Below are 14,149 nucleotides of genomic sequence, written 5' to 3'. Positions count from 1 at the left end.
GAATCTCTAGTTCTTTTAATTGTGATGTTAGGGTGTCAATTTTAGATCTTTCCTGCTTTCTCTTGTGGGCATTTAGTGCTATAAATTTCCCTCTACACACTGCTTTAAATGTGTCCCAGAGATTCTGGTATGTTGTATCTTTGTTCTCATTGGTTTCAAAGAACATCTTTATTTCTAGCAGGACCAATTTTAGGACCATCTGATAGGATGAAACACTCTTAAGGACCATTTTCCAGATAATGTCTGCTAAACTGTCATACAGAATCCAAAACTCACTGCACATGCAGTTTGTTAATAACTCAATTCTTGTATTTGTGGTCATTGTTTACAGAAAAAAGAAGGAATTAAATATGAGCAACCAAAATTATACTTGTTTTAAACTGTTTGAGAAATGTCTTTGAGCACTCAGTCACTATCCTTTCTCCTCCATTTTCTGTACAAATATTTCCTTGGTGTCTACAAGGGCCACAAGCATCTGCTGCTGCACTCTCCACCCATTCCAGTTCTTTGCAAAGAACAAGAGTCCCCTCTTCTCATAATGCAATGGGAAATGTGAGTGATGAAAGTGGATTTTTTTCCGTAATCATTTCTATAATGTAGGCCATCAAATGATCATTATATTTTATGATTCTGTAAAATCTGCTGAAATCAAAGCTATGTAATATACATTGCAGAGGGCTCTGCTAATCCTTGCCAACCACATTCGTGCCTGGACCGAGGAGAAAGGTCTGGTAACTGGAAACCTGACACTAAAGGAATTCTAAACACAGACTAAAAGCATCTCTGTGCACATAGCATGGGCGAATCAAGTATATTAGTTTGTACTGATTTTTTTTAAAGCTTTGCAGTATTTGTAGAAGAACCAGAGAAGAAAGCACCGACCCCAGCTCAGCCACTAAATAATCTACGTGTGACATGCTCAAGAATGGCATGGCTCTGCCAGATGTCGACTTTCTGCCAATGAGTACAGGCACCTCTCTTAGACAGCTACAGGAGTTTTACATCATGTTACTTCCTGCCATTCAAACCCCAAATTTGGTCACAGTCAATTATTACCAAAAAAGGAAACCCATAAAGGCTACTTTGGAAGTTAAAAAATTAGCTTTGTTTTGGCTGCTAATCACACATAGTATTTTACAGAAGTTAAGAACAAGATTCTGCCCTTTGGAAGCTTTTCTGTAAGTGAAAAACCCAATGTGTATGCCTAAGCCGGACATTCACACCTCTGCTCATAAATCCTTTATGGTTTTTATACTTTCTGCTGCGTATCTTATTTCTTCACATGCTAAACTCACCCCCTTTCAAAACAAACTATCTTCCAGTCGCTGATGTGTCTCCAACTTAGTTGATTTTCCCCTCTGTGACTCTTCAACTTCATCTATCCTTCCACATCCTTTATGAGATACTGCAGGCGTTCTTACACTCTGCCTTGAGACATGTAGAGGAAGCGTGCTCAGCTCTGTATTGCAAGAATCTGTCACTGATACTGGAAGACTGAGGACTACAAATGATTTCTTTTAATAAATTATAGCAGGCTCAAGTTTTCCCCTTCAATAATGTCACTCCCACTCATTTGAATTCCCTTGTTCTTTCCTGAATGGAAGGAAAGGGTGTTGAGTTACAGCAGGTGGCAGAGAAGTTTGCATAATTCTGGCTTCTGCCTCTCCTGGGTATGAGTAGCTTATATGAAAATCATCCATCACATCTACTCTCAGGGAGAAAAGCTTGGGAGGCACTGGGGACAGAGGGAACAGGACACCAGCTTGACCTCGGGTTTGGGTTCATCAGCCCTCAAAGCCCAGGTACCACACTTCAAACTGTGGCCATCACATCTGGGTTTGACATTGTCTCCCTAAGACCCTGTGTTTGAAACCCTGTGTACTGTACTTTCAAACACATAAAGATGTTCCTAGATTATTGCATTTATGACAGAGACAAAGAAAATGTCTTTGCTGTACCATCATAAAAATAGTAGTTAACTGACCCTTGAATAAATACACTTAACCTGCACCTAGTAAGCCCAGTTTCCAGTTAATCTTGAGTCAAGATAGCTCTCAATTTCCTCAGCACCAGTTAGTCATGCTGAGCTCACTAGGAAGTCAAGGAAATTGAATCCCAGTCCAAGATTTATTGAGCACCTATTATATTTCAAGTACTCTGTAGGGCAACAGAGATAAGACAGTATAATCTTGTTCTTGGCAAACAAAACAAATAAAATAACCTCTACCCTGATAAAGTTTACAGTCATTCTGTGTTGGACCCAATCCAACCCTTTATTCAGCCCAGCATCCCTCCTACTTCCCTCTTCAGAAATTAGAGATCAATCTCACCTCAACCACCATCGATCCCTGGCTCCCAAAGAAAGCCCACTTTCTCCTCTTATTCCCCTACCTTCCTCCAGCCCCTACCCACATTGAACCTTTTATAGTTACTGTATGTGTGTGGGTTTTCTCTTTAAACTCTCTTGAACAAATTCAACATGCATTTGTAGAGCGCCTGTGATGTGCAAAGGCCTGTGTTAAGCTCAAAGGGAGATCATTAGATATGTAAGACTCAGTTCCTTCCTTCAAGATGCTTGTACTCCATGCAGTATACAACCAGCCACAAGGCAGGGTGAAAGACAGATGAGGTGAGAATGAGCAGCTGTGGTGAGGACAGAGGAGAGAGATTTTCTTTGCACTTGAGGGTGGTGGTGTAGACATGGGAGGATTCAAAATTGCTCATGCCCCTTCATCTGTTCCTGTAAGTACAGCCACCTCATTCCTAGCAAGAGGTTTGCCATTGATTTTGTTCTTCCAATATTGAGCCCTTTCCCTATACAGAATTGTTTTAGCAAATGTAGGAACATGTCTTTCATCCTTGCGTAAACTGAAGGTAGTCGGCACCCAGAGCTGGCTATCTGACCAGCTTAGCCTGATTTCCAGCCCTGCTTCTGCTGAATGAAAAACAGTGACATACTGACATGGCAAAAAAGAAGAAATCCTTATGTAAACAAAGTGATGCTTATTGCTTCTTTACATGTAAATAACATACATCTTTGTCGTGTTCAGACTTAATGGTTAACTTTCTGTATGTGTGCATCTATGTGATTGAAAACTGCATGCCTGAGATAGTTCCTATCAGTTTTCCAAGCAAAATCTGAATCCTTCTGGCCTCTAGAAAGGAGCCTAATTGAAATAAAATAAGCAATAATTTCAAAATACAGGTATTTTCATGACAGCCCCCTTTAAGAGTTATAAAGGATTGTTTATCTTTCCTTAAGTAAATATGGTTTCTGAGTAAAATTTTAAACGTTTAAATTGAAGTTTTAAGGAAAACAGTAACATACAAGTAAAACTCAAGAAGTCACATGAAAAATGAAAGGTCTTAAAGTACTGATACATTTGTTATGCGGATTCTTGTTTTAATCAGAATCTCCTAAGGAAGCTGCCCCTGGATTCCTCAGGGTTGGCTCAAAGCACACAATATCCGACACTGTGATAGGTATTGCTGGGGCCCCAGAATGGATTGGTTTTGGACTTTCCTACAAACACTAAGTTTCACACAAATAAAGAGACTATGAAAAGAGAAACTCACAATTAACAAAGTTAAAATTTTAGCTGCCTTTTCTGCCTCTAAGTTCTGTAGTTAATGAGGAAGGGCTTATTTTCCCTGTTTCAAAATTCTTGAGACAGAGTCTCTTTCTGTTGCCCAAGATGGAGTGTAGTGGTACAATCTTGGCTCACTACAACCTCTGCCTACCAGGTTCAAGTGATTCTCCTGCCTCAGCCTCCCGAGTAGCTGGAACTATAGGCATGCACCACCATGCCCAGCTAATTTTTGTAATTTTAGTGGAGACGGGGTTTCACCATGTTGCCCAGGCTGGTCTCGAACTCTTGACCTCAAGTGATCCACCCACCTTGGCCTCCTAAAGTGCTGGAATTACAGGTGTGAGCCACAGCCCCTGGCCCCAAAATTATTTTTTTAATAATTTAAAATAATACACATATAATACTCAGAAGAGCTTAGAAGTTGTGCTGGCAAAAGTCTGTAGGAAATTCTGTTATGAGCAAAAGGTTGTTATAAACAACAGCTACACACCATCCCCCCAAAAGACGGAAAAATTCTTCCAGCACTCTTTGAACCTTAAACAGTGTTTTGGTAGGCCAACTCATTGTTTTTCTTCTCTCTGAAAATTAAAATGCTAACTGTTATGATGAGTTCTACAGAAAAAGACAATTTCCATGACTTCATTTCTTGACAAAGAACAGCTACCTCACTTGCTTTCTGCCATATATAAGCAAACTCCCAGACATAAAGCCTCCCCTCAGAGGAAGCAACATGGGACCACAAAAGTGTCTTGAGGTCTGCCCTATCTGCCCACGGGAAGCCTCCCTCCTCACTGTGAGTGCTGGCCGCTGGGAGGAGCGAGGTGTGAGAGAAGAGATAGCGACTGTCCCACCATGTGCTCGCCAACTGCACTGTCACAGCCTCTCAGGGTGGCTTCTGCCCCGTCACCACTTGATCTGGATTCTCTCTCCAAAAATTTAAAAAAACAAGGCGTGCCTGTCTTTTATAATACTCTGTTCTAAAAGAGAGAAATCTCCAGGGAGAGAACAGGACCCTAAAAGTCCAAGGCCTGGAATTCTTCCTTTTTCTCTTTCCATTTTAAACAGGAAGCATTCATGCTAAGAGAGTCCAGAGGGAGCACTGGTTGTATGTTCATTTTAAGGCAAATAATGTTTGTGTGTTGCAAATGTCAGTGATTTATCCTAAGGGCTTAAAATGAGTGCAGAAAAACCACATGTTTCACTTCATGCAGAGAAATATCTTCAGTGGATTTTGAGAGAAAGCACAGGTTAAGAAATTTTTTAAGTGTATCAGATATCTCCAACATGAACCAAAAGGCCATAAAAATGCGCATGGTGAGATGGAGGGGAGAGACTTAAAGAATTCTTATGATAAAAGATATACCAAAGGCTGGAAGTTTTCTAAATCAAAAATGAAATTCTAAAGAAAAGGAAAGGTGAAATCCAGAGCCTTTGTTTCCCATGGCTAGAGTGACAGATTATCCATTTGTGCTCCATTTGTCATGGGCAATTTAAAATATAGCAAAGCAAACTGCACTGAATAACAGCAGCTGATGCTATAATAACTTGTACACAAACAATTTAATTTTTTTATCTGAAAATTCTAACTAAATTACCCCAAGCTCAAGGATCTATCTTTCATTATTATACATAGCCAAATTAAGACAAAAAAAGTAGAGAGAGAATTCTATTCATACTTATAGATTTGTTCACAAGCTGCTTTCTACATGCACCGAGCTGGAAGCTTGTCAAATCTTCATTGATTTGGGCAACTTACAGAGCTGTTTTAACATCCAGCTCCACAAATGATAGGGTGATTCTGACCCTCATTGACAGTACTTGATTAACCACAGACACCGTATTCTCACAGCACTGTCATTTCTTTCAAGTGTCCTAGCAGTGTGTCTGACATTGGGGATCTTTTCCTTAATTATTATTGTTTTCTTTTCTTTTTAAAAAATTATAAAAGGGGGAGTGGTAAAAAAAAAAATGGAAAGGATCTGGGGATGGTGGCAGTGGTGAATGTGCACAGAAGGTTTATGAGATTTTAAGAGCTGCAAACAGAACTCATCTGTTTAACCCCAGGCTAGATAAGATGCAGTCATCTGCACATTGTTTAGAGGCACACTGCTTCTGTTGTGGCAAATAGATCAGAAGATGCTTGTTGTCTTTAGTAGAGAGATCCAGACAGGGCCACTTTCTGTTAGTGTCTATTCTTACCCTGGATGTTTCTGTGTGCCTTACCCATTACAAGGTGCAACTTACAGCTGGTTTGGCATTTCCCTATTCTGCTACTGGCCTGGTGCTACTTCCTGGCTTTGTGGTAGAACTGATTACTTTATATCAAAACTTTAGGTGTGGGCTGGGCGCAGTGGCTCACACCTATAATCCCAGTACTTTTGGAGGCCGAACCTGGCAGATCACCTAAGGTCAGGAGATTGAGACCAGCCTGGCCAACATAATGAAACCCATCTCTACAAAAAAAAATTACAGAACTTAGCCAAGTGTAGTGGTGGGCACCTGTAGTTCCAGCTACTCAGGAGGCTGAGGTGGGGTTGCTTGAACCCGGGAGGCGGAGGTTGCAATGAGCTGAGATCGCACCACTGCACTCCAACCTGGGTGACAGAGTGAGACTCCCTCTCAAAAAAAAAAATTTAAAAATAAAATTAAGAAAGTTCTAGGTGCTCTGGCTTGGGACTTTTTCTAAGGACTGTAGAGAGTTTAGGGAGGGGAGGGACATGTGAATCCACACCAAGATGTAACAGTAGCCAACCAGAGTTAGACCAAGATGACAGCCCATTTAAAAGAGCACCTCACAAATTTAGAAAAGCGAGTGTGGTCCATGGAAACTTTATGACTCCAAATAACCTGAACATTTCTATCACCATATCTAGGACAGACTTCAGCCCAACCTGTCCTAGATATGGTGGTAGAAAAGGGGAGGGAACTAATGACCCCATCCTTAAGAGAGGCAAACTCACTGCCTTATTTAGGAAACTAGTTTGGTTACTATAATAAAGGCCAACAGAAAAGGGTATAAACAATATAGAAGTATATTTTCCTCTCATGCACCAACCTGAATGGAAGCAGTCCTGATTGACACGGCGACTCCATGGCAATGGGGACCCAGGCTCTCACCTTCTTATTGCTCTGCCTCCCACAGCACGTGGTTTTCACCTTGTGGCCTAAGATGGTTTTTCTGATGGCCAACAGGAAGGAGAGAAGGGAAGAAGGTCCCTTCTCTTCTTTTTAAGGGCACGCATCACTTCTCCCATCCCATTGGCCAGACCTATTTGATGGCCACGCCAAACTGCGCAGGAGTCTGAGGAACATGTTCTCCAGCCAGACAGCCAGCTTAGGAGCTGCTGACATGTGTTTCTTCTTCTCTTTTCAGGGGAGGACCCGCAGATCCTGTAGACTATCTGCCAGCAGCACCTCGAGGGCTCTACAAGGAAAGGGAGCTTCCCTATTATCCAGGGGCTCATCCTATGCACCCTCCCAAAGGGAGCTATCCCCGCCCCACAGAGCTGAGGGTGGCAGATCTCCGGTATCCTCAGCACTACCCACCTCCGCCTGCTCCCCAGCACAAAGGACCGTTTCGACAAGACGTCCCGCCTTCCCCTCCCCAGCACCAAAGAATGCCAGCCTATCAGGAAACGGGCAGACCAGGGCCCCGCGGGGGCAGCCCAGACCAGTACCCTTACCGAACCCAGGATTCCCGGCAGAAGAACCCCATGACTGCAGCCGTATAGCCGAGTGCCACCGAGGCCAACCCAGCCCAGAAAGGAAGGTGTCTACACTACTTTTGCCCTTTCTAAACCTGAAGACCTCCTTGGTGTTCGGAATTCTCCATGGGACTGATTAGCGTTTTCTCACTGACGTTGTAACGCTTGACTGCTAATCAGAGGGGAAAAGAAGGGGAAGGGGATTGGGGAGAAAAAAATCAGAAGGAAGATGAAAGATGGGGCTATAAAAACAAAACTACCTGCTAGTTGAAACATTTTCAGAGTTGTTCAGATCAGTGAGAGCGGCAGCGGAACACGCAAACAGCTAACAGTGGAGCTCTCCTCTGGGGAGCCTCCCTGACTAGATAACCTGTGCTGATGTGCAGACACGTGGACACCCCGCACCCCGCAGCATGAGATTGGCGGTCCAGAGACAGCCTCTGCCAGGCAGGGTTACCCGCGCAGAGGTGGAGTCTCAGCCCCCTTCTTAGAGCCGTGAAGTCTAAGGAGTGGCAGAGTAGACAGAGATAGGGGCATCTGAAGTGAGTATAGACTTTTTTTACTGAGAAGAAAAACAAACAAGAGCAAACATGGCTAGTGATCTCAAAATATTTTGTACCCAGAGAAAGACTGCATTTCTTTAATTGTAGAATTTCTCAGGTTCCCAACACCACTCATTTGATGTAAACATTTCATGTTTCCTAACTTTTGATATGAAAGTCAGTAAAATGCAGTATTAGTCCTGGGAGAATGTGCACAGCTGGTCAGAGCTTCCAGGAGTATCTTCCCAGGACCAAGGTGATCAGGTTAAGAGGGTTGAACATCCCACAGCCCTCACCTTCCTCCCTCTCGCATTCCAGGCATGGAGATATCTGGTTTCAGAGTCAGCCCCAAATCTCCTGCCTAGAATTACTTTAACTGGGGTCTCTACTTTAAGGTTCCCACTTGAGGGCTAAAATGTAGTTGGGAAAAAGAGGGCCACTGGGGAGGTCTCACAGGAGGCAGTGCCCTGGAAATGCCAAGTCCAGACTCAGTGCCAAGTGGTAACCATCTGCACTCGGGGACAGTGAGCTGACTGTGGCCTCTGGAAACTGATGACCAGCAGGTATTAGATGGAAGTGAATGAGAGAGACAGAGAGAGAGAGAGAGAGAGAGACAGAGAGAGAGAGAGAGAGAGAGAGAGAGAAAGAGGGAGAGAGAGTTTGAACACGTATGATTGCCAGTATGGAGAATGAAAGATTGATAGTGCTTTCTGGAGAGTTTGATGCAAAAGCAGGGGAAAATGGAGGGAAAGAGAGAAAAGGCACTAAGACTAAATCCACCTGCGTTTGCTATATTTCATTAACTAAAGTCAGGTCAGGGCAGGGCCAAGGCCTCCAATTGGAAAAGGACAGTGTTATGGCTTTAAAAAGCTGAAACCCCACCCTCTAAGTTGAACCAACCTATCACAATGTTTTCTGAGCTTTGCAGTAATTTTCTATGAAAACCTCTAAAACATACAACCTGGCCCAAATGAGAGCACAAAGAAAAGATGTGGAAGACAGTGAAACCTGAGCATTGGTTTGAACCAGGCAGTGACGCTTGATATACTTTAAGCCTTTTCACATTCCTTCTTTATTCCCTCCAAAAAAAAAAAAAAGTCTTGAGTTTAATTTAGGTCTATTTTGGCTGAGATTAGCATACCTCTGACTCACAGGATTTAATAAATTATAGTAGTATTGAATACACAGGACATCCCTCTACCCCAGCCTACTCTTTTTAATTTAAAATAGAATTCTGTTACCAAGAAGGATGCAACTGCTAGTTTTAGACATAAATAGTGTTATATACTGGACTTTGCCATATTATTTTCTTAACTACAGTTTACTATGGCGCTGTTGAAAACAGACTATCAAGTTTTTTGTCTCTGTTCTGTCATCTCTGTTAAGCCAGGAACCTTTAGATTGTTTGCAATTTGTTCTAAGTGGTTGAGGATCTCAGGCTCTGCTCACCTGAGGTGGAGTGCGGGGGAGCTACGGGTTTCCCTGCTGACCTGCTCAATGCTACCTTCCCCTCAAGCTAAATACACCTTAAAGAAGAAAATGATAACATGAGGGATGTGTAACTTGTTTTGAAGCATTAAAAACCAGCAGTTCTTCAGTATGTTCCATATTTTAACCAAACTACTGTAGACTACTAAACATAGCCAAGCCAGAACGTTCCTTCTGAATTAAGCCTAGGCCACTTGAGGGGCAGCCAGGCGTGATGGTGTCAGGTAAGAATCCTCTGTCTTGAAGGAGTGGCCTTTGCAGGAAGAGTGCCCATGTTTTCACCTGCAGTGTTGCCACCGGAGTGTGCAATACCTCCTGCACACAGGCTCAGGGTAAACTGCTCCAAAAGTGGGTTTTGTGTTGTATACAAAGTCAATAAAATAGTTGCTAATCCTGAGTGGCAGCCAGTGATGTGAAGGTACTATTAAAGTGAACAAAAACTAGATTGCAACAGTTTTCTTTGCTTGCTTGAAGTATAACACACGCTCCATTTGATCCTGCCTGAAAGAAGCTAACATTGTATTTGTGACAGACAGAGGCTCTATCAAGCCAAGCAACAATTAACAGCTCAAATGTAAGATTTATAAATGCCTGTGTACTCACCCTTCAATTGTTACCACCCAGAGGTTACAGGACTCTTTCCCAGCATTTAGGGGAACAGGTTTTTAGAGTATTTAGAAGACCAGGCTATAATCAGTAATGTGCCTGGTAGCAGGAAATAGCTCCCAATTTATTTATGGCCTTGGGAAAACTCAATCCGGTGTCTCCGTGTAGCTCAGAACACTAATAGCCCCCCCGGAAGAGAGTGGCGCATTGAGCCCCAAACCCAATCAACATCCATCCACTTGGCTGCAGATCTGACCACTGGGTCATGAAGGCCGTGAAATGATGTTTGCCCTCAAGTCACTAGGTATTTTAAAAGCCCTATTTTCTCCCTTTTGCAGGAGTAGAGATGAAAGAGGACAGACCATTGAAAACTTCTAGATGCAGGAGAATTGAGACTTCCACAAGGGAGAGAAACAGCCTCCCCAGAATCCATTATGCCATCGGGCGGTGGCACTCACTCTTGCCACAATGCCGTTTCCTTACAATATCAAATCAGTGGGTGAAATACAAACTCAGAAGCAGGAATATTTTCTTAAATCATAACCTAATAGCCAACAAAAATTGAAAAAACAATTATTCTGAAGCTCATTATTCTTAGATCTGTAGGTATATATGTGTTGACCCCCACAGGATGGCACCAAGTAAAGATCTTAAGAGCATGGTAGGGGTTCTCAGACTGTCACCCATGGATCCTGATGGGGAAGAATGGAGGCTTCACTGTAGCTCTAGCTTTCCACCAACTCAATCAAATTAAAACGTGACTCATTATCCCTTCCAAAGATTCATAAAATTATTGAACTAAAGTGATCTTCTGAAGAAAAGCCACCTCACAACGTTAGGAGGCTCATAAAGCTCATTTCTCTTTTCCCTGGTATGCAAAAATATCAAGCCTATAAAGAGTAATTATTTCCCCAAACCTGTAACTACTGCATTCCTTTTCTTTGGAGGAACATTATAGCATTTCAGGAGTGTAGAGAGATCTAAAGAATTTGGTCTGAATGTGTGTCTGTACAACTCCCTTTGGCATTAAACTCTGAAACCTACAATGAATGGCCTTTAAATTGGGAGGACACCCTACTGCTTTCCGAGTCCATGAGCAACAGAAAGACTGGTCTTAGTGCAATTAGGCAGGAGGGATTTGGAATCAGAAACAGCCACAGGAGTATTTCTCAGCACTCTCAGTTCCTGCCGACTTAGCTGGAAACGATGCCACAGCAAGACCAGAAAGAGGAGTCTCTGTAAGGTATCCCTACAAAGTCACTTTTCTGATAAAAGGTGGGGAAAAAAAAGTTAGATATCTAAAATAAGCCTAGAATCTCACACGCAGCTGTGACTTCTAAGTGAAACTCTTTCTCCCTCATGTCCTTAAATAGTCACAGAATCGCACACAGCCTGACTTTTAAAGACAGGCTTGGCTACAGGAAATGAACCAACCCCAAAGACTCTTCTAGCCTGTCTCCTGACTGGGCTCCTTCAGAAAGTGTTCTCCTGTTCCATCTGCAGGGCTGCTTACTACTGGAACCTAAAACAAAACCTGTTGTTTGTCCCGTCACTTTTTCTGATGTTTCCTGTGCTTTTGTGATACCAAGTCTGTTCATAAGTTCTGAAGATAAATTCTGTGAAATCATATTTTGGCATATGGGGGTGGAGGATGAATTCTTTAAAACTTTTAAGATGATCTCATTTGTACCACAGAAAACATTTTGGAAGTTGTTATATATGAGTATATAAATTTTTCTTGTCATATTTTACATTAAAATAAAGCTTTATTCAGTCATTAAGACATCAGAGTCTTGGATTGCTTTAGGATGAGGGTGTCCAATCTTTTGGCTTCCCTGGGCCACATTGGAAGAAGAATTTTCTTGGGCTACTTGTAAAATACATTAACACCAATGATAGCTGATGAGCAAAAAAAAAAAAAAAAAAAAAAAAAAACTACAAAAAACCTCAATGTTTTAAGAAAGTTTATGAATTTGTGTCGGGTAGCATTCAGAGTCAACCTGGGCTGTGGGTTGGACAAGCTTGCGTCAGGATCTGATGGATAAATAGGTGGGTCTGGGCCTGCTCACCCTGGAATAGCAACATTCGGTAGTTGCGGAGCCATGTTCAAAACAGCAAGAGTGCAAAGAACAAAAGGAACGAGAGCGTCAGTCACATGCTGGGCTCCCCAAGAAGCAGATGCTGAGACAGAGATTCTCAAGCCGGTTGTGTACTGAGGAGTGCACTTGGGTTTCAATACCTTAAAAAGGGAGGGAAACAGGCCTGGGCAGAGGGAGAAGCTGAGCTGTAGTGTATGCCTAGCTTAGGCCTCAGCCACCCCACAATGGGAGCAGCAACAGCTCTTCAGCGCTGTCCCCCAGTTGGGACAAGGGAGCTGAGCCTTTATGCCATCATTGATTGGTAAATACAGGTTACCTCTGGAAAGAAGAAAGATCTAGCTAGGGTACGGCAATTTTCTTCAGTTGAGGCAAACCCAAAGAAAGCTGACAGCTGGGGCCCATCTTTGAATGGTACTCAAAACAGCTGGAAAAGTTTCGTCTTAAAGCGGCATCTGAGCAGCCCGCCACAGCATTCAAGACAGCTTCTAAAACTGGCAACCGCTTTCTGGTGCTGGAATCACTCTTATCTCTAGAAAGTTCTCCTTGAGACCATCCCTGTCACTCCCCAGCTCCTTTATTCCCCTCGCCTAGTCTCAGACCTCCCCATACTCCTGGTAAGCCCATCCACAGCCAAGGTTTTGGCTGCCACCTCTCTACTGACTGCTGCAGCTCAGCTCTGTGCCCTGAGCTTACGCATTTCTCCTTTTCCACTGCACATTCCCATTTGGATGTCCTGCAGAGCCTTTAAACATAACACGCCCACACTGAAAACACGCTTTCTCCAAAGAAACTTCCTCCTCACAATTCTGTCCTGGCCAAAATGTGAACCAAGTTCACAGCTAAAAACTGGAAACCTGGAAATTATCCTAGATTTCCCATTTATAACTCTGCCCCTTCCTCCTACACATTCCCATATAATGAGATGGAAGGCCAACATTCTGTCCTGCAATTCCATCAAATATGTTTATGTTTCCTGATACCGTGACATGCCTGGGCTCCGCCTCATCACTTCTCCCCCAGCCCCTTCAATAGCCTTCCATGTGATCTCCCCACTTCAGGTCTTGTTCCCTCCAATCCACCTCTGTGCTATACAGCCCTGCCCCCTGCTTCTGTAAATAAAGTTATACTGGAACACAGGCACACCCACTCATTTACATGATGCTCTAGAGCTCTTTCACTACAACACCAATCCCTGCTCTGTATTCCTGCCTGGGAATTTTTCTGAAGTAGAGATCTGACGATATTACTCTTCTGGAGGCAGCATGTCATCTTGAAAAAAATGTTGGCTTTGAAAACAGGTAGGCGTGGATTTAAAAAAAAGTTCAACCACTGATTGGTTGCATATAACCTTGAATAAAATACTTATTATCCCTCTAGCATCATTATGAAGTAGAACTGCTATTCACCTTATAGGGCTGCTTTGAGAATTAAGTCACATGACATAGACAGCAGGCCCTCAATAACATCATTTCACTCAATGTTGTGTCATTATGACATTGATTAGGGAAAAAAACAAAAAAAAATTGATTCCTGGCCAGGGCCACTGCCCGTGTGGAGTTTGCAGTTCTCCCCATGTCTGCATGGGATTGTTCCGGATACGCCAGTTTCTTCCCATGTCCCATAGATGTGACCATTGGGTTAAACGGCATGCCTAAATAGTCCAATTGTGAATGAGTGTGGGCGTGAGTCCTCCCTACAATGGAAGGGCATCGTGTCCAGGGCTGGTTCCCGCCTTGTGCCCTGAGCTGCCCACATAGGCTCCAGCCAACCATGGCCCTGAACTGATTATGTAAGTGGGTTGAAAAGTGAGTGGAGGCCGGGTGCGGGGGCTCACATCTATAATCCCAACACTTCGGGAGGCCAAGGTGGGCAGATCACATGAGGCCAGGAGTTCAGGACCAGCCTGGCCAACATGGCAAAACCGCATCTCTAATAAAGATACAAAAATTAGCCAGGCGTGCTGGCGCACACCTGTAATCCCAGCTACTCAGGAAGCTGAGGCACAAGAATCACTTGAACCCAGGAGGCAGAGTTTGGAGTAAGCCGATATCTTGCTACTGCACTCCAGCCTGGGTGACAGAGCAAGACCCTGACAAAAAAAAAAAAAAAAAAAAAAAAAA

General features: G+C 43.2%; 1 protein-coding gene across 3 annotated transcripts in view; it reads left to right on the top strand.

Moving 5' to 3' along the window:
- The window catches only part of PARD3B (par-3 family cell polarity regulator beta), a 1,116,980-nt gene extending 1,105,269 nt beyond the window's left edge, over nt 1–11,711 (top strand). For all 3 annotated transcript variants that reach the window (XM_017893929.1, XM_017893928.1, XM_017893931.1), the window contains one exon: nt 6,964–11,711. In XM_017893929.1, coding sequence (XP_017749418.1) covers nt 6,964–7,321 — 358 coding nt within the window. In that variant the 3' untranslated portion in view covers nt 7,322–11,711. The remainder of the gene's footprint in view (nt 1–6,963) is intronic.
- Nucleotides 11,712–14,149: the final 2,438 nt, after the last annotated feature.

The sequence above is a fragment of the Rhinopithecus bieti genome, unplaced genomic scaffold (assembly GCF_001698545.2).
Source record: "Rhinopithecus bieti isolate Rb0 unplaced genomic scaffold, ASM169854v2 scaffold_22522, whole genome shotgun sequence".
Classification (NCBI taxonomy): Eukaryota; Metazoa; Chordata; class Mammalia; order Primates; family Cercopithecidae; genus Rhinopithecus; species Rhinopithecus bieti.
Note: the sequence above shows the minus strand (reverse complement) of the source record. Positions and strands in the feature narration are given on the sequence as shown.